The following is a 25,054-nucleotide window of genomic DNA, read 5'->3' on the forward strand; positions in this document are numbered from 1 at the left end:
TTTTTCTGCTCAAAATGAAGCAACCCCATCAGTCCAAATATTTTTTTCACTCGTTTTTTTTCTGCTCAGAATGAAGCAACATCATCAGTCCCAAAACATTTTTGACTTTGAATTTTTTTAGAATTTTGAACTTATGAAAAAAATTCAACTCTGAAGGATGAAAAATTTCTGAGTCCAAATGTTTTTTTCACTTGTTTTTTTCAACAAGCTATCTTTGTCTTGGCACAAAGCTGAATCATTTGTGCTTCATATTCTGCTTCCGTGACAACGAGTTTGACAGAGCAATCCTGTTACTCAGTAGCTGACGCTCATTGGCTAATAGTGTTGGAGCAAGCCTTGCTATTGTGTTCAGATTACGCCGCCGTCCGCCGCTCTGCTGACTGTGTTCGATAGCTTCCGACAGCAAGCGTTTCCTGGACAACAGTTCTAGTGAAGGCAGGGGAAATAGAACAAGCGACAAACCTGCGTCGCGAAGAGGTGGCGATGTGAGCTATCGAGTTTTGATGGTGATGCGGATTTATCTTTGAATCAATTGGAGTTCTAGTCGGGAGGTTCCGGTACGCGGTACGAGCGGTGACTCTCAAGCTATGAGATTGGAAGTCAAATTATGAAAGGAGATTTTGACAAAATGGAAAAGCAGCCGCCGAAAGTGATTACTACTGTTACCACTGATGTAACGGTTGTGGACTCGGCCAAGGAGCGCAAGAGGAAACGTGTCTTTGGCTGCTGCAGGAAGTTCTTCAGGGTACTTTTCAGCCATGTTGGACTATTCGCACTTGTCGTGCTCTACTCCTGCGTTGGGGGGTTTATCTTCGAACACCTCGAAACCACAAACGAAAAGAACATCTGTATCAAACAATACAATAAATATATCGAGGCCGAAAATGACACCATCGGGCGACTCTGGGAGGTATCAACGCAAGGATTAGACGAGTATGACACGAAGATTTCGTTCAAAAGGATCTTGGAAAAATTCAGGGATAGAGCTGTTTCGATCGAATACGACGGGACCAACTGTACGATGATGGGTCTCGAAGGAGGGACCGCCTACAAATGGTCCTGGGCAGGGGCTCTCATGTTCTCGGTTACTGTCATTACCACGATAGGTAGGTACAGGTCCACCTTTTAAGTGCTTCACATCAACATTTGTTAACCTTTCTGTTTCATCGGTGTCTAGTTATAACGACTATCAGCTCAAGCTAACAGATACTATGTTGATTGAATAACAAAAATTGCCAATTTTGTTGTACATAGGCATTCGCTGTCGCCAATTACCACTTCGATGACTATAACCTGGTCATCATTTTCTGTTCTGGTATAGAAAGGTTGCGTACTTATTTCAATGATAAATCGTACTTGTAAGCCAAAATGTAAAACAGTGGTTATGGCTGGAATTGGTATATTTTCATCATGAATCGTCATCATTATTAAGGCGTCCTGGCCTAGATCTTTATATATGCCACAATTATCACCAATTTTGCATACATAACGTTTAGAAACCCGGTCATGGACCCATATTTACATGTTTTTGATCATGACTTTCATCAACACCTCATTGGCTTAACGCAAATGACGTCATCATACCCAAACAACGGAGACGTACTGGAAGCACTATTATATATCAGGACTTTTATGTTCTTTCTAATGGTGATACTTTTGCATGTCGTTTTGTTTGTTTTTCTTCCAGTGGAGGCAAATTATGGCGCAGACCCCTTCCGCCGAGAACATTTTCGGCTGACCTGATATTGCACTACATGTATAACACCGCGCCCGGTTGTTTAAAGCAAGTTTTGTCACTAACGTTGGCGTTAAGGTAACTGGCGTTAAGACTTATGTTACAACCTGCATTGAAAAAATTATCGAAAAACGAACAAGCAAAGTGGTATGTTGCTTTGGCCAGCATACTAATTCTCGGCATATATGATAGACTTGCCAAGCAATGATTCTACGCTTGATGATCTATCTACCTCGAGGACGGTTTAATCAGCTGGGTTTGTATGCATCACTCTAAATTATGAATATAGAAACCGAGATCCATTATTAACCTAAAGTACAGTCATCGGCTGCTGACACAGGACACATCGACAATAGCCATGATAGCATAAGCTTTTGGTTGGAAGTAATGGTATAGAACCATTTCCCTGGTGCATCAGTCGCACACTGGTATTGCTCCACTGATATACAGTATCATTAATGGTAACCTGACATGATGGCAATATTTCCGACTTGAACGAACCTCGTTGACCATGCCAATTTGCCAGCGTTGTTCGTCAGTCCTTAGAAAGATACTTTAGGAGTGACGAACAAAGCTGATAAATCGGCCTGTGATATAAAGACTGAACAGCCAAAACCCTAAATGGGAAACGTTATTCACTGCCCTGGTATTCGGATTGGGAAGGCAAAGAAAGCTTGTCATTATGAATGGCGAATCCAATGCCAGACATACATACAGACAACTTGCTATGAGAACCCGCCTTATCTTCAAAGATTTTGTAACCAACCAGAGTAAATTCTATCGGCTGAAGAACAGTGAGTCGTGATTTCACACAATTGCCTAGAATTCGTACCATTTGCCTCATGACCTGTTGCAAGTCGACTGTTACTAAGCAGACCCAAAATAATCGGGGAAGTTTACCGGCGTTCTGAGAACAAGCGGTCATATCTCTATTCAAGCTTTTCGGCGGGCACAAATAAAGACCTTAGAGATTTTCAAGAAGCTAAAGCTCAAACACTATCAGGAGTGGCATATTTGCACCTGCCGAAAAACCCATTCATTTTTCGAAAGCTCGCAATTTTTCAAAAGCTCGCGAGGGGGATTGTAACCGAAACATTAATCCATCATCTAACATTCGGGAAGACATTATTTTCTCGAGAGAGGGACACTGAGATGATTCCGCACATCGCTTAGCTGATTAAACCGTCCTCGAGGTGATTATAGCACGCCATTACGGTGATCAATATAGCCTTTCTTGAAGCAATCTCATAAAATATTCAGGATGAAGCAATCTCATCAAATATTTAGGATGACGAAAATTACCAAGCGTCTTATTTTATCTTGTTTACTTCTGTTTGCGCTCAGCGAAAATCATTAGGCATTGAGATGCAGGTGCAATTGACAAAAGAGATATTGTTATGTGTGCAGCTACGTGAACAGTGACCAATCAGAAATTTGTTCAAAGTTTTTGTACTGCGCCACAAAAATGTGAAATACACACCACCTGACGCTTTGCAAGGATTGTTGTGCGTAGTACTTCCACGTAACTGTCAAACTGTGAAACGTCCTCCTCCTGGATGGAGGTTATCAAAGGGTGGACCACATCAGTGATCCCGAGGGACCTTTGTTTTGGTCTGTTATGAGAGCGATGTCGATAATGATGACGATGATAGTGATGATGATGATGGTGATGATGATGAGGATGATTACGAAGATGATGATGAAGATGATAGGCCTAGTGATGTTGATGATGATGATGATGATGATAGCTTTTGCGATTCAGACACTTATTGCACCGACGTACTTCTATGAGGGGGTCTCTACAGATTATCTTATACGCTTATAAAACTGGTCGATCCGTGATTCGTTCGGTGGATATACTCCAACGAAGTTGAAACGACGCATTGAATGTCGCTCGGAAAGTCTTGTTGTAAACAACGTCTCAACATGGAAGTTGCTTTCTTTTTACGATATTTGAAAATAACTTACTATATTTGAAAATCACCCTCATATGAGGGTAACACATTACTCGATCAGGTGTAACAGGTGAAACTAGAATCTATCATTTTCCAACATCAGCGCAAATATTTGATGACTGTGAGATTGCTCGATCATGGTTTTATGTTGTGTTTGAGTGGCATTAACGTTAGAGAATCTAAACCTGGACTGCTTAGACGATATCATAAGCCTGATAGATGGGCTCGATCAGGGATGGGCGGATGGCCATGATCTGGCGTGAAACTTCATTGCAGGATTCGGTCAAGTATGTTTATTGCACAAAATATTATATTATTCACATATATCCATTCGATTTGTTTCATTTCGAGTTTTGCATGGTGAACCATGGAACGTTTTTTTTTACTCGTTACTTTTGGCTTGTTTAAAACTTAAACGAGACAAATTTAGTGGGCCTGAGTGAAATAAAGTGCTTTTTCATTTCAGGCAAATGTCAACATAACGCTTGCAACGGAATCATATTCCATCTAAACGTGATCTAAAATTTCACGTTTGGAATGTTTATTTGGTTATAGGTTTTCCATTCAGCCAAACCTATACCTAGATATGATATTTTTGGATGTGGTTGAAACACTTAAGCAGCATATTTTAGTATATTTCCGTGACATTTAAATACACTCTCTGGTTTGAAACTTCTTCGGGAGAAATAATCGATTGCACATCCACTTTCTAGCCCGAAACTAATATTGCGGATGTCATTGACACTGCATTATTTAATTTCGCCTGCTTAACCAGCAATATATTTTAATTTCGTTTTCTCTTACATTTGCATTCATGGTATTCAAATGTTCATTTGATTTTTCAGCTCTTAATAGAGAAACACAGTAGTTTTGATATAAGATATGAACTGTAAAAGCTAAATTCATAAATTGCAATCTCAATGTATAATGTAGGCCTACAGTAACGTCATCACGTTGAAGCTAACGCTGGGAGAGAATGCATGTAGTTGCTGCTGCTGGTATAACACATATAACCATAGCTGAATATGCTTACTGAGTCAGTGACCTCTCAACGAGATTGTTACAAGGAATGTGACAAACCTAACTACTGTTTGGTCTACCTGCAAGCAACATACTATATTAAACTATCGTCATCAGTATAAACAATAGGTTTCATCATAATTATCAGTTATTCTTGCAGATGCCAAGGCCAAATTAGATTATCATTGATACACTCATGTCCTAACCTTGCTTATCAATCTGTGACAAGCGACAGTTCCTTTATCTTCCATTATAGTGTTACATTGGCATTTAATGCCTAATTAATTGTTTTATTGGCAATGGTATACTCATCACGCTATTTCTGTGTAATAGAATGCATTTGGTTACGAACATGTAAAAGTGTCTTAGTAGATGTCAACTGGTGAAATGAAATATGACCAACTGCAACCACTGTCATTTGTTTTTGATACGTTTGCCATTCACATTTGGCGATTTAATACTAGCAGGATAACTTATTGCTCAGCTACAATAAGGCCAGAGTCTGTCCTAGCCTTGTTCCCTCGCACACGTTACATACTAAATCCGGTCGTTGGTTCCATGTGTTGGCCTGAAGTTCGGCCGGTGGGTTGATTCTTTATGAGTGAGTGAGTGTACATGTATGTGTAGTAGTAGCATACATGCATTATCAGTCCACTATTCGGTGGTATTCGACAGGACTTTTGTTCAAAATATTTTTGATAAAGGTGTAAAGAGCTGAAAACGCGTTAAGATGCCATGTACTACATGTAAATCCCTCACAATAGCGCTTTCATTGTCATTGTTCGTGTACCGAATGTCCAGGGGGTTCATCCACGGGATGGCCATAGATATCATTAAACAATAGCATGCCTATTTCTTTCAAAGAATCATATTCGCGTGGAATTGGTTTCGAAGCTTTTAATTAATTTCGTGGTCAGTTAATTTGTTATTTGCCAATACACATGGTTGCCTAACAACGATGACGCTTAATATTATCTCGTTGTGTGATGGGAAATGAAATTGTTTGATGAAGGAAATTTCAAGTTTATCCAAAGGGGACCAAATATTTGCCTGGTGACTACGAGCAAATTTGTCCCGTATTTTCACAAGCGAAACATCCCACTTTGTCGCCTTCCCGCTGAACACCTATCATTCAGGTTCTAATAGCTCGGCGACGGACCATTTGCAATCGATAACATCAGTTATATCATCTCAAAAGCAAGCTTATGATATCAATCACTGTGTGTGAACGCTTGGGTTTTCATATATTTGTTTTGCTCACGACCAGAGCATTTACACTTTGTAGCTGGTATATCTCGCATACAAACACTCAAATACACTCGCGTACAAACTCGAGTTTCACAGATTTTAGTCCGTTCTAGAATATTCAAACCAAGCCCCATTGTCGTAGTTAGATACCGTACATCGTCACAGATCGGGGAAATTGTAGCTCTATTCAATGGAGATAGTCCCAATTGTCGTAGTTAGATACCGTACATCGTCACAGATCGGGGAAACTGTAGCTCTATTCAATGTAGATAGTCATATAGTCATTTTCGAAAACATCCCTATCATATTTTGTAAGCGTTAAAGATGAACCGATATCACACTCAACCTAGTTCATCGCGTGAAAACAAATTCTAACCGGAGAAGCGGCTTACCACCGATTCCAATTTAGTAGTAAATCATTGTCATATGATGTATGACACTTTTTGTGCATTCGTGTTCACTAAGCTCAGCTCATAACATTGCATTCGTTTTAATGAAATTTGAATTGAAGTGAATTTGAGACTTTTCAGTTATATAAAATCACATTGTACCTATAATCTTTTAAACGCTGTTGCTGTGTACGACGATACAAATGTACGTAAGGGCAAATCTCATCACGTTGACATGCCTGGTCACTGTATCAGCGGCAATGATTATTCTGTTTAACGCTGCTTGTGAAACTGACAAAACCAATGTACACGAGTCCTAAATACCTTTAATGTACCTCATTTTTCATTACACTGAGTGAGGGGTAAATACAAACTGCATTCAGTGCCGAGCATCACAAATTGCATTGGGTATTTATATATGACCTTGTTGGTGTGGAATTAGAATGAAGGTAATGGCACTCCTAATGATGGGACATCGCCTGTTAGTACATCAGTTCTTATTATTTGCACGGTGGCATCAAATAAATATTGTTGGAGTGGGTTGCATTCTTCATAAAACTTTTGTGAAATTTATTCGGCCTGAACAAATAGACGAAGTTTTCATCGCAAAATTAGATACCAGTATGCACAATATCCTACAGTACATTGACATTTGTAATACACTTGACACATGTAGAAGGACCCATTTGTTGTCCGAATTTCAGAGCATTTGGAGCAACGCGGGTCGTTTTGGTGATGTTACATCTACATGTTGGCCCTAAATCCTATATTTATTATCATAATTATTTCGAGCGCAAAAACTATGAACACTTTGTTTCATCCTATGTGCACTCGTGCACTTCGTCCCCCAATGCGTGCTGCTCGTCTTAGTATAGACATGGATATTGTTACCATTCCAGCAAGAAAAGGCCCAATTAACAAGAATCACGCCATTAGTAGTCGCTCTCTAAGGGGTATCAATACAGTATTGCTTAATGGCTTTTGGTCATCCAAATAACATAAATTGATAAATTAATGGGTTTTATCGTTCTTGTGCCCGTATTTCTTCGTATCTGTATACTGGTAGCGTGATATCTCCGTTGCCCTTTGGGACAACATCGCATTTGCCGTTCTTAAAGTACTTCTTACTCCTGGGACATATTTTACCAGAAATGCATTACCGTTTGTTCATGCAGTGATATAGGCTGTATCATTTTATTGAGAGAGTTTTCAGCAATTCAACTCCGAGGTCAGCAACGGCATTATAAGGTTCTTTAATGTTCAGCTCGAGGCCAATCGACAGGTTGCACAATTCGAACAACGAAGTATGAAGTTCTGTTGTGTCATCAAGTCCTATGACGTAACGTCGTAATGCAAGCATTCAATGTGCGTTTTTGGCAAGAGAGCAGGGTGAACACATGTTTTGTGTGGTCTCCCCTATGTTTCCGTGTCAGGTCCTGATATGCTAATAGACTGTTTGAATTTCCGATATTCCCAATTCTTGTGTGGTATTTTCGTCAGATCTTCTTGTGAATGCATGGTTTTGCGTGGACTGTGAAGACAGCAGATTCGAATCTTAATGTACTGTCCTCGTACATCTTAGTGATATATTGAACATGTTGGATTGTTCTGCAGGCTGGCCAAGAATTATTTTCCCTTGCACAATAGAATTCTATTGTGTATCCATTGTTTGAGGAAAAATAATTCTGGCCCACCCTGTAGTGAATCTTCATCATATATAGGTTATCTTAGAGTGCTTTGTGTAATGGTGTATGATGTGAAAGGACCTGTGAGATTGTAGTGAATAGCATGTGTGACATCGCTCTTAGATTGTATTGAGGACGGATATATTCTTCTTATGCAAATATGCACGGGTTTCACTTTCTCCATCACTAGCATTGAAGTTATGAGAGAAAACAGACAGCCACTAGGGTAGAGAAACGTCAGCTCAAGAATGTGTGAAGGCCTGCTTCAATCTGTTGTCGAATGCTGGACTGCCGAGTGTGTTCACGTAAGAAAAAACCACCTTAATCAGTCGATTTTGAAATACTTGAGCGTTTTTTATTGCGTGACATCCGCCTGTGAGCTACAAAAAATATGTAGTCTGAATTTCGCAAAAATGCAAAACAAACCTGCGACTTGTTCGATATCAAAGCAGCTTGTATATCTATTTCGTCTAATGACTATTACTAAGTACATGTAATTAATAATATCCCAAATTTTCATTACGCAAATCAGAATTTATTGAGTTGACAACAACAGTCATAAGGGTACAGTTAAAACCAAAGTAAGAATGTCGTCTTTTCATGACCAATTTTACATACATAAATAGAAAAAATTCCAATAACGTATTATCAATTCAATATGCCTCTAAACTAAAATCAATTGCGACGAATGTCACCTACATGTGTAAAGCAGCTTCGATTCCTCAACATGTATTGAGATATTTGTACTCCAAATTTTCATCATAAGAAATCCATCGATCGGTTTTAGATCCCGCATCCCTGAGGCAATTCGGAAAAAAATGCCGATAGTGCAGTGATCAGTTTGAAAGGCCTTAAGTTGCCCATGGCAACCAAGGGATGACAATTCATAGGCCTACATGTACTCATCATGAGTAGGCATATTTAACACTACTATGTATTTTTAGATTCCCCGGGAAAGTGAGGTGATCGCTGGGAAATACTGAGGAAGGATCCTGGGGTCTTGTTTTAAAGGTGTTCAGCTCACAAAACTCGTTGAACGATCACTATATAGCTGTGTTCACACTAGCCTCTGATACAAAGTTTATATATGTGTCATATCTTTATCTTAAAAACAAACAATGGAATATTGCTAAGTGGTGATGCTGTTCATAGAACAAAACAAATAGAATTTGATGACTGTACTTATACCACTGGCAACGTCATAAAACTAACGGGTCGAGTGTGTTGCATTGGGGCGGTTGGAGACGACCAGCAACAATTCCCTGTTGTCTAATAGATCCATTGTGGTACGTTAATCCTTTATGTTGTCATGTACGTGTCAGCTAGTCAAATTTTAGATGTTGTCAGTCAATTTCAATTAAAATGAAAGCTTTTATGTTGTTTCACACCCCTCCATGGAAACCCACATCATCATTCTTCATCCTTGTGCATTCAATCGGAAAACATTGCCATGCCTATTGGGCAATGTGAATCTCCATCCATTTTTCATTATATACTGTTGATGTCGCAAGAAATTCTTAGATTTAGATGTGGCCTGCGTGAGATGGATTGCCTAGGTGACGGTCAGGGCTTAGAACGTACAGCACATAAGTGCAATTTTGAAAAACGTAGTTATGACAACAGTGCAGATAAGACAGTTCCACCATCTACCACAAGAACTGTACATTGACAGTGTATTGAAGGGCTTAAAGCACAAAGGAGGCAATCACTGTAAATGCGTGTTTCTTATGATAGACTCTCTATCCGCTCTCGCCGGCATCTCAAATTAAAAAAGGTTGCACTCATGTCGAATTCGCTCTATAAGCCCTTTGTATGTTGATTTGAAGGGACGTGGGGTTACCTTTTTGAGATATCTTGTATTAAATAAAATACTTTTTTTTGAAACAACATATCGTCACGACAATATGCATTGAATAAAAAATGAATTCAATGTAATCCCGTAAGCACTGCCGATGGAAAACCATGACTTCACTAACCTCAATCACCTATCAATAGTTAATACAATCCATACATTTCTCAAATTGTCTGCCCTGCCTGTCTGCGTTTATTCGTGATACAGGCAGAAAAAACGGTCGATATATAAACGTCCTTCTAGTCCAATAGATGGAACAGTTGTCAGGCTAGCGTTTCCAATCTTTAGACAATATCGCCATTGTATCATGAGCAACTAATTACTCTCAGATTGGCCACTAGTGGCATGGCGTAAGCAGTGGAATTGCAAAATAGGCTACTAGCTGGAATATCAGGACAGAAGCTAACGGCCTGGGGATACAGCGTAACACGACCAACGACTGCCGACCAAATTCATCTTTCCGAGTATTGATGAATATGATCATCCCTCTGCGCTGTATTCTTGAATATGTGCTGCAAATTACATGTATGTGGATGCCAAAGTAGTGTAGCCATGAACGAATTTGGATGAGGTATCATCAGAGAACGGGATAGAATAAAAAAAGTCATTTAATGGAATGACTCATTGAGGCTTCAGCTCCGCCAGTATTGAAACAGACTTGAGGCGCCTCGACCGCCATGAGAGGCGACACCGCCATGAGAGACGACACCGCCATTTGAATATTCATGAGGTTGGAGGGAACCAGTTACGAATTAGGGAAACCTGATTCAGTCATTTTGTCCCTTACCTTTTGTAGTGAGAAGAATTCAGGCATAGCCCAATACAGCGCCTATTGTCTTTAAACAAAGTATGCTCGCAGCTCCTGGCCTAAATTCCCATTGTTCATCTGTCTTATCAAAGGGTTGTCAGGGCAAATCTTGATAACATCGCCCACCACGAATCAGCTTTCATCGGGTCAATATAGGCCTTAATCGGCAAGGGCAATGATCTGTTTTTAGCTGGGCAGGCCTATCGAGGGTTTTTTAAAGAATGTGACTTAGGCCATTGCATCAGTGCAGGACCATCGACGATGACAATACAAATATCAATACATTCTACCCCGTGCATGGGTTCAGCCCGTGATCGTTCCTTAAACGCATGCGCTAGATAGCGGGACATGCGCTGCTAGCTGTAGTCATAGCAACGTAACAAATATTCCAACAGAGGCTGGTACCCCCTACCTGCAACTGCAAGATTCATAAAAGTTGCATGTCACTGGCAATAATTTCTTGAAAGTCCGTATCGCTTAAATTTTCAAGCGTTTCGCTTTTGTAGGCAAAATAGAGTATTATGCTCCAAACAAACCCATACATCGTCAGTGGATCAATACAATACTGTAGGCAGTTGGCTGTTACAGGAACTGATTTTTCCCCTCCTGATAGAGTAGAGTATGCATCCTTTGTACTACCCGGGACACCCATGATTGGTGTACGTCGTGAACATCGCCCAACCACACGAAAGAACCTCATCAATACATACCATTAGGCGGGCAAGGAGAACGCTTGTCCAAGTAGCAACTGTTATACAAACCGTCCTATGTAGGAATTCATCGCATGTGAAGGCTCGCTCTCGTGCTGGGATTGTGTTGCATTTTTGAATTCGCTTTTTAGTGTTGTTTATTTGAAACATAAGAAATTATTGACGTTGCCAAGGCTTTACCAAATTTCATTGGGCTGACTCCATGGACTGATTCGCAAGGTCGGCTATATATTTTTTCGGAATACGAGCATGATGAGCAACTACGAATTCGAAGATACAAAATATAAAGCATTAAACATTCGCATAATCTACTGCAACAAAGGCTTAGGAAGATAAAATATAGCTTAAACTACCAAACAATCAACATCTAAAAGGTACCGTCTATGATCAAGAGCATTCGTGAAGGATATAAACTCAAAACTTTCAATTCACTTATTTGCCAAGCGGATTCAAAGAAATTCCCTGGAGACACCGGTGACCCTCATATTTTGGCTTCAGGTTTTTAATGTGATATTTACTGTGTTTATTTCCACTATTTACACTCAGCTAGTTGATTACCTGTGATCGTTTGGCAGTAACTTCACATTATTTACAAGAAAGTATCAGTGTCGCGGAAAACTTTCTCGAGAGTTTTATCTCGTTGTGTAGCGTTCTTCTGGATTTTTCCACACCTAGGATTTATTATCAAGTAGCTTTTAGACTAATTGAATTTCCAAAATTTCCAAATGTCTGTTGACGATAACACGGCTGTGGAAAGGATGGAGAAACAGCCACCTCCAGCCACCATCTCCACAGATGTGGAGGTTGAGGACTCCCAGAAGGAAATCAAAAAGAAGAAGGCAGTGGAATGTTGCAAAAAGGTTATGGGGGTCGTTGGAAGTCATGTGGGATTAGGGCTAGTTGTCGTCCTCTACACTGGGTTAGGAGGTCTCATATTCGAACACTTGGAGACGACAAATGAGAAAAATACATGTATCGAGACGTTTAACAAGTATGTAGAAGCCGAGAATGATACATTATCTAGGCTCTGGGAGATGAATATTCAGAACTTGGAAGAGTATGATACCAAGACTGCCTTCAAGAAGGTTTTGGAGAAGTTTAGGGACCGCACAGTATCTATAGGGTATGATGGAACCAACTGCTCCATAATGGGCGAGGAAGGTGGAATGCCTTTCAGATGGTCCTTCTCTGGGTCACTAATGTTCGCCGTCACCGTCATCACAACCATCGGTGAGTCGAACTCGATTTAGCTGTTCTTGAGACCATTTTCCAAAAGAGATAAGAAAGAGTAAACATAATCAACAGTTCCCAATGCTCAAAAGCTTTTGCTTTTAAGCCTTTGCCTGCCAACGCAGTTTTTCCATCCCCGATATTTGCCGGTCAAGAAACGAACATTCCTTTTTTCTAGATAATACGCCGTACCGCATCAGACGTTCAGACGAGATTGTTGGCCTTCATCCATTTTCTCTCGTCTATATAATCCTTAGGGACTCCACATCATCTTTTATGGCACATTACTATGATATCTCTGAAGATGGAACTGATTGCGGAATATCATTTCATGCTTTATACATCGGGGGAAAGATTTTCATTGTTCAAGTTTGTGGTATTTTGAACATCTTCTGGCAAACATTTTGAATTTGCTCTGCGAAACAGTCATCAGATGGGAAATTAATCGTCACAGAGTAAACAGGTATGCTTTGTATTGTCATCAGTTAGTTCCTTTTTCTAACTTATGTAAGAAACCCAATGTCCATTTTCATAAAAACGGAATGAGCGAAGAGCGTCATCCCGCCTTGGAGGAGCAATACACCGTGGAGAAAATCACCTCCAAGAACAGAGCGAACACTGAAGAAGAATAAAAAAAATGAAAGCGGTATACAGGAATGGTACTGTCCACGCCACTCTTAGAAGTTTTTGAGCTTTTGAAAAACCTCCATGGTCTTCATTTCGTTGAAATCATCTACGGCGGCATATTTGTGTTCGCCGAAAAACATCAAAAAGCTCAGAAACCTTTATTTTTTAACGAGAATTTACCATGAATCAAGCTGGTTGGACAATCCACTTGTAGTTTGCATAATTGATGTCAAACTCGTTTGCAGCGTGGTTTCAAACTAAAATCCATACCTGTCACTCTGAAGAGTTTCATGCTAAAAAAGGACCAGATTTTCTATACATTTACCTTAACAGTTTACAAGGAACTTGGCTGAGCTTTTCATGAAAATTATCAAGCCTTTTACCAACTCGCCTGTCGTGTTCCGCTCAGCGGTATTCGATTGCAACCGCATCTAGTTTTGTTACAAGCCTTGTTATAATATTTCCCGATTATGACATTTTAGAGATTAATATTTCGTGTTAATCATACGTACGCCTACTACATGATGTAAGATCCGAAGGGGAAAACAAGTCGTAAAAAATCATCAGAGTTTTTTGAAATGTAGGCTTCGCTTTTGATCAATAAAAAATGAATGTCTTCCCTGGAAGATATTCACACCTTTGGCATCACTGTCAGCATTTCCTAATAGCTTCCACAGCTAAGACTTGATTCCTTGCAAATGTGTTCACAGTAATTAGACCACTTGCAACGAACCATACCGTGAAGCCCCTTCAACAGTCAATATAATGGCACTAAATTTGGTCACCATGGTTTATAGCTTCCAGTTTGGAGTGTCGTACAATCTCTGAAACCTCTTTCATATACAGGACGAGTATAGGTTGCTATGCAGCCGGGCTAACAGAAGAATTACTTCGGACACGACGATGGTTCTGTGAGATCATCATCACCAACATCATCATTTTCTACCAAATCTGGAAACTGATGTTCGCTTTCCGTAGATTTGTGCATTCGCCAATTAATTGCAATATTATTGAAGTCTTTAATTCACTCGCCCGAGATTCCTGAATAAGCTACATGTATCACTGCATCGGTACATGTATATATACTTCTGACCATTAGTCGGTAATCACCAAATCTGGCAATGAACAATTGTTTCAACCGGAGACTCGTGATAGGATAAAACCAAAATGGACACATTCGAAATTGGATGTTGAGTGATGAGTAAGCCGATTTGGCACGGAGTAGCTGGTTATAAAAATGACCTTCTCCGGTAGGTCTATTATTTGACCCGTCAATTTCCATCATCAAGAATCTGCATATAGAACTCGTGAACGTGCTGGTTATAAAAATGACTCGACAGCAGCAATAGTTCCCCCATAACATTCCAATGTCATTTCTACTCAGCGTCTGACTGAGTAAGCAATATAACTCTGATTTATTGACTCTAATAACGCTAATGCATCAACCAGGCATCTATTGGAGCTAATAAAGGGATTTCTAATAATTTGTGGTTCCATACGGTCACAAATCAAACTCGCCTTTGCATTACGGTTGCATTGCGGTTACATTGCTTGCACTGATAGAAAGTGACATATGTGTCGTGCTAAACCATGATGTGCAAACCTTGGCAATATTAACCTATTGACAGTGGTGTTTGATTAGCAAAGTAAACAAGAATAAGAATTTGATTGGCCGTCATCACACTGCAATTTATTGTTATTGAATATTTGCAGTTCACTAAGAAAGAACACAAATTAACTTATAAAACTGGCTCGTCTTCATAGGCCAAAAGTCTAAGTTCGATATGAAACTATACTTAATAAAGACGAGTTCAACATAGTTCCTATAGTCTATAAATTTGCTGATAAGATGACGGAAATTCCGGCATCCTTCAGTTAAGGTGACATGGTCAACCTGCCAGGGCGAAAGCAGAAACCTTTCCAACCACCAATAAAGTCGCTGTACCAACAGGATGTAGTATCCTTATACCGTACTCGTGATAGCCAATGTTCAACCCTGCATGGTTGAAGTTACTTTCAACTGGCCTGAAATGTCCTTATGTGCGCTAGATTGCGGCTGCCCTAGGTTCTCCAGGAAGATTTCTCGATAGACTGGGTAATAATGATTGCGATTGTAAAGTGCTTTGAGGCAGTAGAGAACACAGTGAAAAGCACTCTACAAGAACTCTCTCTATAAAGTGTTTTTTGGAACTCGGGTGTCTGTCTTTCTATGGCCAGTGGGCTTCTTTCTCGTGAAATGAGTCGGCTATTCAGAATCCAGAATCATTCTTGATAGACTATAGTTAAACGTAGACATAGATTGTGTTTTGGCTAGTAAATTGTAGTTAATTTCATTACATGTCAAATTCATCCTGCTTAAAATCTTTAACTAGGAGTGAGTGATGTTGTTCGCATGCGAGACTTCCTCAAGAATGTTGCTGCACCGATCTCGACAATTATTAGCGTCAATTGGTATTGGAATATGTTCTGTACAGTGTGGTACCTTAGAGTTACCAGGCTAGTTACTCTATGAAGATAGATACACATTAGGTCTATCATTAGCTAAGATTGATATCAGCGGGCATATCAAAATATCCAGGTGAAGTATTGTATTCAATTGAAAATTAATAAAAACATTGGCGGAAACACAACTTCTGCATGGTACATGCATAGCAAGGCTGAAATTGATATCATGATCGAGGCATATATCGAAATAATCAGGTGATCGTTCTCAAGATAGAAGTACCAATCTATGCAGAAATAGTTCGGCCTTAAACGATTTTCTGCTTATTCCACTATCGGTTGTCTTTTCTCCCTGAAGTGTTATGTTTATTTGTATAAGACAGTGTCACTCAATACTCATATTCATCACCGAGGGAACGCTTCACGCACGGATCTTTTTTGTACCGCGTTGCCCACGAGTGAGACGCCCTCTAAATTGCCAGTGCTTATGGGCAGGCATTTAAGCTCCTTCTTGGCTATCTTTCGAGCGCTTGATTAATGGCCCGGACTTGGTGGTGTGTGTCTTTCAAAATCTTCGCACGCATGAGCTCGATTTCCGATTGGCAAACTGAGAACTGATAAGAACAGCTGTTAAACTCTTCAGTATTGAAAATGTGTCATCCCACCACTAGTACCACAAGTGCCATTTCTATATAAGAAATACGCTACTTGTGGTACTCAACATGTCGGAAGTCCTTTGATTTCCAATGAAAAGTCCGTTGAACCATATCCAGAGACTTCTTTTTGAAAAGTAAATTTTGCATATTATATCTGATGTCAATTAACACGGCTAACAATATTAACAACGATGGTGCTACTCATTATACATTCCGTTCAACGCCAATAGAAAATATGAACAGGAGGTGGAATATTTGGGAGGCCTGAGCGATTTAAACGCGTAATATCTTAGCATTCAGTCTACTTCAAGTATCAGCATGCTCTAACACTAACAGATACATAGAGAGATACATTTATCTGAGCTAAATCATACTTTTGTGAAATAGGCATTTGGTAAAAGCCATTTCCGCAGCTGTAATATAGTAAACTTTGGAAGAATAGGCCTTTAGGTTCCACATCCAGGTTCGAGAGTGGCTCATTATCTACGCTAGCTCGCCTACATCTGATTTTCCTCAGAGTTGGCAGGCTGTCCTGGCAATTGCTTTAATCTCAGTCCATCCGTTTTGGGAGTTGGCGCTGAAAGAAACGATCAATATATAACAGTTAGCGGGTTTGTATTGAAGTTCTGCATATCATGATGTGTGAGCCATGCTTTGTGATGCTGGTAGTGTTCAAAAAGGAAACGCAAGAGAGAAAAGGACGCCACGGCGTTTTCAATAATATCACTATGTTCAATATGTGCTACACACAGCAATTCTGTATTGAATACAACTATACCACAATGGTATTTCTCCACATGTGTTGCATCCTGACTATATCAGGCCATTTCACTCGATACAATCTTACTCCCTAAAGTATGTAAGGAGGAGTGATGCTGTAGGCCCTGTTTGCAAGAGGATGCATGCGCTGTAGTCCGAGTTCGGGAATCAACTTCGAGTTGTAGCCCATCGTCGCCGCTTTCGCATACCTTTGGGGTAAGCATTAATTACCATCCTGCGATTCTGTTCTTCTCTCACTTTTATAGTTTCATAGCCTTCTATCCGTTTTTTAGCAGTGTATGACCGGGCATACACTGCTGGGTTTTTGGCTCCTTCGTAAATCAATAGCGATACATAAGTGAAAGTCTAATGCCCATTAATGACGTCACATGACAACGGGATTTTAAAAGTCCATATCTCATGAGATGCGCTGGCGGTGACTATTGATCCAGTGAAGCACGGGGAATATTAATGAGTTTACCTTGACAACGAGATAGCCTTAGTAGGCATGTCCCGCAGATGAATAGAGATGGTAGACATGACTCTGCTTAATATGACCATGCTTTACTATCATATATTAAGTATAGAAGCAGTAAAATGTTCTCTTCAGTTCGTATACCTTTGAGATCATTTTGAGTTCAAATATGTTTTTATCGACCTTTCAATATAAATACGTTTATATTGCTAGTCAAAATCCTGGTTGTTGAAATATGCATGTACGAAATCATTTTCTCTGTGCTGCTGCCGCAGCGCGTCACATAGGAAATACCAATATACTGTGTGTACATGTTACCATGGTTAAAACTCTTGTTTACTTCACATTTGATTGTTTTTGCGTTTATGATACGTCATGTAAAATAAGGGGTCATTTTATATTTATTGTTTCGCAGTATCATATATTCATATACAAAAAAAGTAAAATTTGGTCGATTTCATCTCTTTGCTTGACGATCAACATGTACATGTAAAGCATATAACCATTCTTTCTTATCAGGATTTCAAAGGTCGTGCCTGAGGGAAAATTTCCTTGGCCATGTTCCACGCATAGGGCCGGGTCTCTTGAAATGTATACCCCCACTCAAGGGAATTCCCTTAAAATTCAGTATACCAGCAAAAACTATTTCGTCATAATCGCTTCAAAATTCAGAACTTCGACAAATCAAAGGACATGCTCAGTATCAACCTGGTCTTATGGGCAAAGGCTTTGTCTTCCAAGAGAAGTTAGATAATAACTACTGCTCTTCGTCCATTGATCAGGAAAAAAGATGCTTTAAATGACCGTGAAAACGCCACGAGGCTAGTATTATATTTACTGTATGTATGCACATAATACTGGTGGTATACACTGCAGCTGATATCGATAACAACAACACTATTGGAGATGGTGTTCAGTGGTTGAGAAGAATGTGAAGTTCTCTCGAAGTACAACCCGACCTGAACTCTGTTTACTCGCTGCAGCTGAGATGCGGCTAGGGTTCTCGCTAGCATGGCTACAGTAATATTATGAAATATGAGAGGTCCGATCAAATTTATCGGGAGCACCATCTGAAAATATTTTGCTGCACATCATTCGAGGTCTCTGAGATCAATCTGTGTGTGGCTGTGGCGGCAACATAAATATGAAATAAGAACTGAAATGAGCGCATATATTTTGATAAAATGTATGAAGACATCAAGCCTTTGCGTGAAAGACAAATTCATAGTGGATGATGTTCGATTGTAAGTAAAAATCCTGCCAGTTACAGTGGTAAATGCGCCTGTCCTGCCAAGTTTGGCCAATATTCGACCACTGAAACGTCTGAACTTTATAAAATGTAGCGGCCAAATAAGACCTGACAGTATACCATGAATGTTTTTACGCGCATAGCTCGCAACAACATCACAACAAGTGTCGGTGGACTTAAGAAGAAATGTTACCTTATCAATTCCACCATGAGATCACAGATAAACGGCTGCATGTACTGCCGGTTTGTCTTAATGCACGGAACATCCGCAGAGATTACGGGTTTTAATTAAAAAGTCAGCCGTTGACATGTTCGACACCAAGAAAAATTTATGCTATGGCAATTTAGTGCTGCCATCGGATGCTTGGCTTTGATGTAAGTGAAGAACAGGATATCAAATTATGAACACTCGGCACTGCTGGTTGATGATGATGATGATGATTATAAAAGTATGATCCTGGTGTTACGTATATATACATGTATATAGTGTCAATAAATTAAGAATACTTTGTGAAACATACGCGTATCGTAGAACAAATCTCATCAGTTTGACATTTTCATATACATGTATTCATGGTCATGTTTGAAGTTAATGCCGATATTGCGTGAAACCCTGACCTTCATCAGTACGGCAGGATCCTGCCCGGCCGGCATGCAATATTGGTTGAGATCCTTTCGCTTGTAATAATGAACGGTTCACACAAGACTAGCTGTGACCACTCGATTTGCCAATAATATGCTTTACCGGTCACTATAGTACGTGTATCTCTAAAACATATCACTACTATAATGGACGTATAGCTGAACTAGTGTGTCACACTTCTCCTCCGTCAGTTCAGATCGGATGACCTCGAAACTTTTCCTGAAAGTCGTGGGTGATATGGAGATGGTCCTCGCCGAGTTAAATGGGTAAACTTTGCAGCGATCTCGGAGAAATAGCATTTTTAGTTCTTTCTATATATGGGCATACTCATTAACATAAGGGGCCATTTCAGCAGGTCTGAATTTGCATATGGGGCCATCTATTAAATGAAAAGTGTGGGATTATACGAATACAGCTAGGTCCGAGTCTGTGGACAAATGGTTGGTTTAATTTGTCTCTTCGATATGGCTCCTTTGATATTGCATTAGATGTTTATTGCAATTCAATCTATTCAAGGTATAGCCCATTTGAACCTGCCTGCGCCATGGGTACAATGCTAGTACGAATATAATTCAGTTAATCAGTGGTTTGCTTGATTCCCACGTTTCGATGTATTAACGTAATTCGTTTTTCTGTTTTTTTATAGATATGCATGTAGACACTGCTTTACCATTTATACCAGCGAAGTATGATGAAGTCTACTTGACGCCAATTTCTATTCCTACATTGGTTACGGCCGTATCAGCTTCTGCGCTGGAAGATGATGGTGGCTATCATTACTCTCCAATTTAATTTCAAAAGTCTTTAATTTGAAATGTCTGATTTTGAACAAACTAGACGTAGGTCAGCTAAATATCCCATTTTGTTTACACGTATCTAGAAAAACGTCACTCATCCAAAACATTAATCATCACAGTATATATTGCTGTCCCTAGGGGGACATTCTTATGTAAGCATATGGCCTTCAAACTATTTCTTGTCCGATTCGTAGTTTTTGGAAGAGTTTTGGCAAAATGAATTGAGTACAGCTAACCCTTATCAATAAATGCCATGGTCTAATTGTTACTTGTTACACAGTCGCCATGGCTAGTTTCCTAAGTACGCAAATGGTCATAATGTAATGTCACAATGACGTTGAATTTATCGATCAAATGGCTGAAACAAATTACTTGGAAAATATCGTGAAAGTGACGGGACAGATACGTCTATGCGAACGAATGTATTGATAAGAACGTTGTTGTTCAATGTATATATTTTTGCGAAGCTGGTATTCTTACAGAAGCTTGGTCATGCAGCCGCCCAAAGTGGATTATAAACCGGCTTCAAATATTATGTCGCCATAGAATATCATTAATTTGTTCTACCCTAGCAACTCGTATATATTGGCAATTTGCTAGTCGAAAGTGATACTAAATAATGCAAGGCGGAATAATGGTAGTCGATTAAAGCGTCACCAACAGCGTACCAACACAATAACAAATAGACAGGACAATCAATGCAACTGCAGACTAATGATGAAAAGTAAGGCATCATTTCAAAGTTGTGCTGTTTTGATTGATAAAATGGCGATATTATCTACCTTCTTACTATCGTCAGGACTGAAAGTTCACGCATGGCCTTTTCAAACGTCTTCCGGTGGTACATTCACGTAAATCCATCTCATGTCTACCAACGTTGAAATTGCGATCAGGATTTAAATGCCCCCGGTTCTACTGCAGATACCATTAATTCAAAAGATTTCTTCATTTTCGGTAACGTTACATTTTTACTGTACTGAGCAGAACTTACTCAGTACCTTTGTTTTCAGCAAGCAGTTCACTGCATCTTCCACAGAGTTAGAAGCAAATTTGCTATCTTTATCTATGCTTCAAACTGAGAACATTTGATGTCATACATGTACAATTTCTTTCTCTCATTTCAGGTTACGGCCACATAGCGCCGAAAACATACTGGGGTCGACTGGTCTGCATAGCATACGCTGTCCTTGGTATCCCGTTACTCCTCCTTTTCTTGGCAAACATCGGTGACGTCCTAGCAGACCTGTTTAAATTAGTCTACAGTAAAGTTTGCTGCTGCGGGTGTTGTCGGAGGAAAGAGAGTACAAAAGTTGAGCAGATAGAACGGCCGAGTCCGCCGCAGAACGCGTGGCGGACGGACGCCTCGGGGAAGCCGCAACCGCCGCCTAAATCTGGTCCGGTCATCATAGAAGACGACGAAGAGGAAGACGAATTCGACGAAGACAACATCACCATTCCGCTTACTGTCACGATGGGTGTGATAGCATTTTATATCTTCGTGGGTTCACTGTTGTTCGGATTTTGGGAAGGTTGGGCGCCACTCGAGGCATCATATTTCTGCTTCGTGACAATAAGTACTATCGGTTTCGGGGACTTTGTCCCGGGGAGTGACAACTTCGAGGACCCCCAGACGCAAATGAATATGATTCTGGGCGCCATTTACATGCTGTTCGGAATGGCGATTCTCTCGATGTGTTTCAGTCTAATTCAGGATGAGATAGCCGCAAAGTTCAAATGGTTGGGCCAGAAACTCGGTATCGTCGACCACTCCAAGGCCGAGGCTGAGGTGGAGGCAACATGAACCTCCTCAACATAATTAAGGCAACGAACTTGTAATTGGTCATATCATTAAGAGCATTCCTATCGTTTGACTGTGTTTTCCCTTTGAAGCCTTCCCTTCTGAGATACTGAAAGATAATGATAGTGTCTTTTCACTGTCACAAGCGTACAGCATGTACATGCACAACTCTAAAAGCGGGATTATATGAGCAGTGGTTGTCTCGATCATGCACTGAAACCGGGCGGTTGAGGAGAGGTTAGTTTATGCCTCAATGGGGAGGACTACTCTTTAGGGAGCCGGAGTTGGTACTATACTGTGCAAAGAAGAAACGTGTCAAAAGCCGTTTTCTAAATGAATATCTTTAATTGTGCTGGGTACATTCAGATTGGTGGGTAGAAAAATGAGTTGAAGAACAAGACAAAATGCCTCAAGTGATTACAAAAAGGAGAGGCCTATCACCGGATTTACGTCTCCATTCATTGACGTATTCCAGGTAAACCTGGATCACTGGTGACAGCCCATTTAATTAGAGGTGAAAAGATTATCATCAAAGGTTCAACTAATATTTTGTTGATGGGTACAGTAAAGTTTATTATTCATAAGTTGGTCGTAATGCAAACGAATGAGCACATATTTGACCAAATAGTGATCCGAATCAGAAAACGCAATGCAAGATAACGATAGTGTTTGAGCGGATTAGAATGAGAGTATTTTGATGGAATGTCATAACAACGAAGTTTAACTTCAAAGAATCTCCGGCACGACAACGAGTGTTCAATCCTGGGTCCTGTCAGTGTCTACGTTTTCGTTCAAAAGCTACGAATTTACTCAGAAAAGGAGGGGACGAGCTGAATTGTAACCATGCTTTTCGCACCGAACAACCTTGATAGATGTCTCCTAATTGGCCAATACCGACTCGGAAGTCCCATATTGCTGCTCATATACAAGGTGGCTGGGTTGTCGAAGGGGGATATGAGACGCTAACGGATAGAAGGTTTACTCTATTGCCATGGTTTGACAGCAGGATCCCTTCATATGATGTTGAACTACTGATAGATTTGCGTGGATGACCCATTATTTCAATTTAAATCCAATAGGTTACAACACCAGGGCGGAGTTATATTTGGAATATGTGGATAAAATTTGTTTAACCCACAAACCGAATAAAATCAGGCAATCTGACCACTGTATGATCGGCTACATGTAGGTCAAGCAATCTGAACATTGTGATTATGAAAAATATTGTGATATTAGTTTGATATTAGGAGAGTTCGAAGCAAAAGTGAAAGACAAACAAGTCCATTGGTAAAAGACAAAAAAATGAAATAAATCATTGTTGTGAGAACGTTTTTGACATGCTGCTCTTCAGACACGACTGTGTCTCAGATTTTCACTTCTGCTTCGATTTCCCTTAATTTTGTTTGAACTTCGTTGTTGTTTACTTCATGTGTGTAATGTAAATGTTTATTTCAATCCTTGTATATTGTAACTTGATCGACTTCCGGTTGAGAATGAAGAATTTCACAAGGGCGTTGATTTCATGTTATGTTTGAAATCATTTAGATCCTCATGCCGACTGCTTAGTTAAATTTTAAAAGTGACTTTTTCTGCCAGTTTATCTATGCTATCTGATTTACCGTCCGAATTATACTTTTTTTGTTGCGAGGAAGATCTATGCACAATGTTTCCGGAGTATGAGTACATGTATATGAATTTACCATTGGATGGCACACACTTTGCCTCAATAAAGTTTTCGCGTGGTTGTCGGAAAAGAGGTTTAATCAGATGGCCTTTTTTATCCTTTGTCAAATCGTTATTGAGCTGCTGCACCGCACTGCATCATCCTGGCATAACCAGTGGACGGACCGTTTTCAATATACTCCGCCTGTCGACATGACGTAGGACTGAAAAAAGCTTGATCTCAGGATGCACTGCATGCGTTTGATGATTGACTAACGCCATCTTTAGTGTTTAAACGAAGCGATCAAAGTGATGCCATACTATTTCCAACCTCGCTTTGATTGGATTGCCGAAAGCAAATGAAATGGTGTCTTCTCGTATCCTTGGCGTGTTGAAACTCCTTGGTCGTAACTTTCTGCTGTTTTTTGCTATCTTTCTCGAAGGGTTATCATATGTAAAAGGGGAAAAAGTTTATCGCTAGATTCATTTTGCACAATCAAATCGGGATGTCAATATCCACATCTAATGTTAGATATGTCAGTCAAAATTGCACAGACAACGCGTTTTATGCTGTTGGACCAATGTAGGCCGGTTCTGGCGTTTTAGTAGGCCTACTTTCTAAAAAAGGTTAACTGCTGCTGAAAATCATGAAGTTAAAGTATGTCTCTAGGAAACAAACGTCTGCCTTTACTTTGACAACGGAAAAACGAGTAACAAATGATGCTGGTTATTACAGGCATCTTATGCATGAATGGGACGGTACATGTACACACCCAACGTTGGTGAAACTTCGTCCAGGCGATGGCTGCTGAAAAGACAAGGATTTAACTGCAGGCAGGACTGTTGGAAGAAATGTGGAAATGTCTATATCAAAACATTGGACCAGTGTAATACCTGTCAGTGTTTCCCATCTTTCAGTGTTTTCCTTTTTGTTCCCCTTTTCACGGAATGAGGCGAGTACACACCCTACGGTACAGCAACAACCATTCGAGGCCAGGTCAACTGTAGGGAAAACGCTCACATACAGAAACACTCGCAGGTGCTACATACCTGCATCGATATGTAAAATATAAAATGTAAATATCTTGTGTGCATTATTTATTGTTATACTTCTCTTGTTGGTGTTTCCTTTATAATGATCACACTGCTGTTTAAAATACTATACATGTATATGCAGATATATATGTACATCTTATGACACTTTCTCTTTTTAAGAAGTAAAGTTATTTCTTTAAATAACCACTATAGCTCCTTTTCAATCTCTTTATCTACTGAAAAAATCCTCCGATACAGCTACAGGAATTCCTCGAGGAA

The 25,054-nt window shown here is 39.9% G+C and overlaps 1 protein-coding gene across 2 annotated transcripts; it reads left to right on the forward strand.

Moving 5' to 3' along the window:
* The first annotated feature begins 372 nt into the window (after window positions 1–372).
* LOC135483167 (TWiK family of potassium channels protein 18-like) lies at window positions 373–24,979 on the forward strand. 2 transcript variants are annotated; one of them, XM_064763790.1, is made up of 2 exons: window positions 373–1,106; window positions 21,405–24,979. In XM_064763790.1, the coding sequence occupies exons 1-2, from the start codon at window positions 608–610 to the stop codon at window positions 22,079–22,081; spliced, it is 1,176 nt and encodes a 391-aa protein (XP_064619860.1). In that variant the 5' UTR covers window positions 373–607; the 3' UTR covers window positions 22,082–24,979. The 2 variants fall into 2 exon arrangements, with proteins under 2 accessions (XP_064619860.1, XP_064619859.1); XM_064763789.1 differs by lacking the exon at window positions 373–1,106 and adding an exon at window positions 11,327–12,632.
* The last annotated feature ends 75 nt before the right edge of the window (window positions 24,980–25,054 follow it).

Source organism: Lineus longissimus, chromosome 2 (genome assembly GCF_910592395.1).
Source record: "Lineus longissimus chromosome 2, tnLinLong1.2, whole genome shotgun sequence".
NCBI classification, from domain to species: domain Eukaryota; kingdom Metazoa; phylum Nemertea; class Pilidiophora; order Heteronemertea; family Lineidae; genus Lineus; species Lineus longissimus.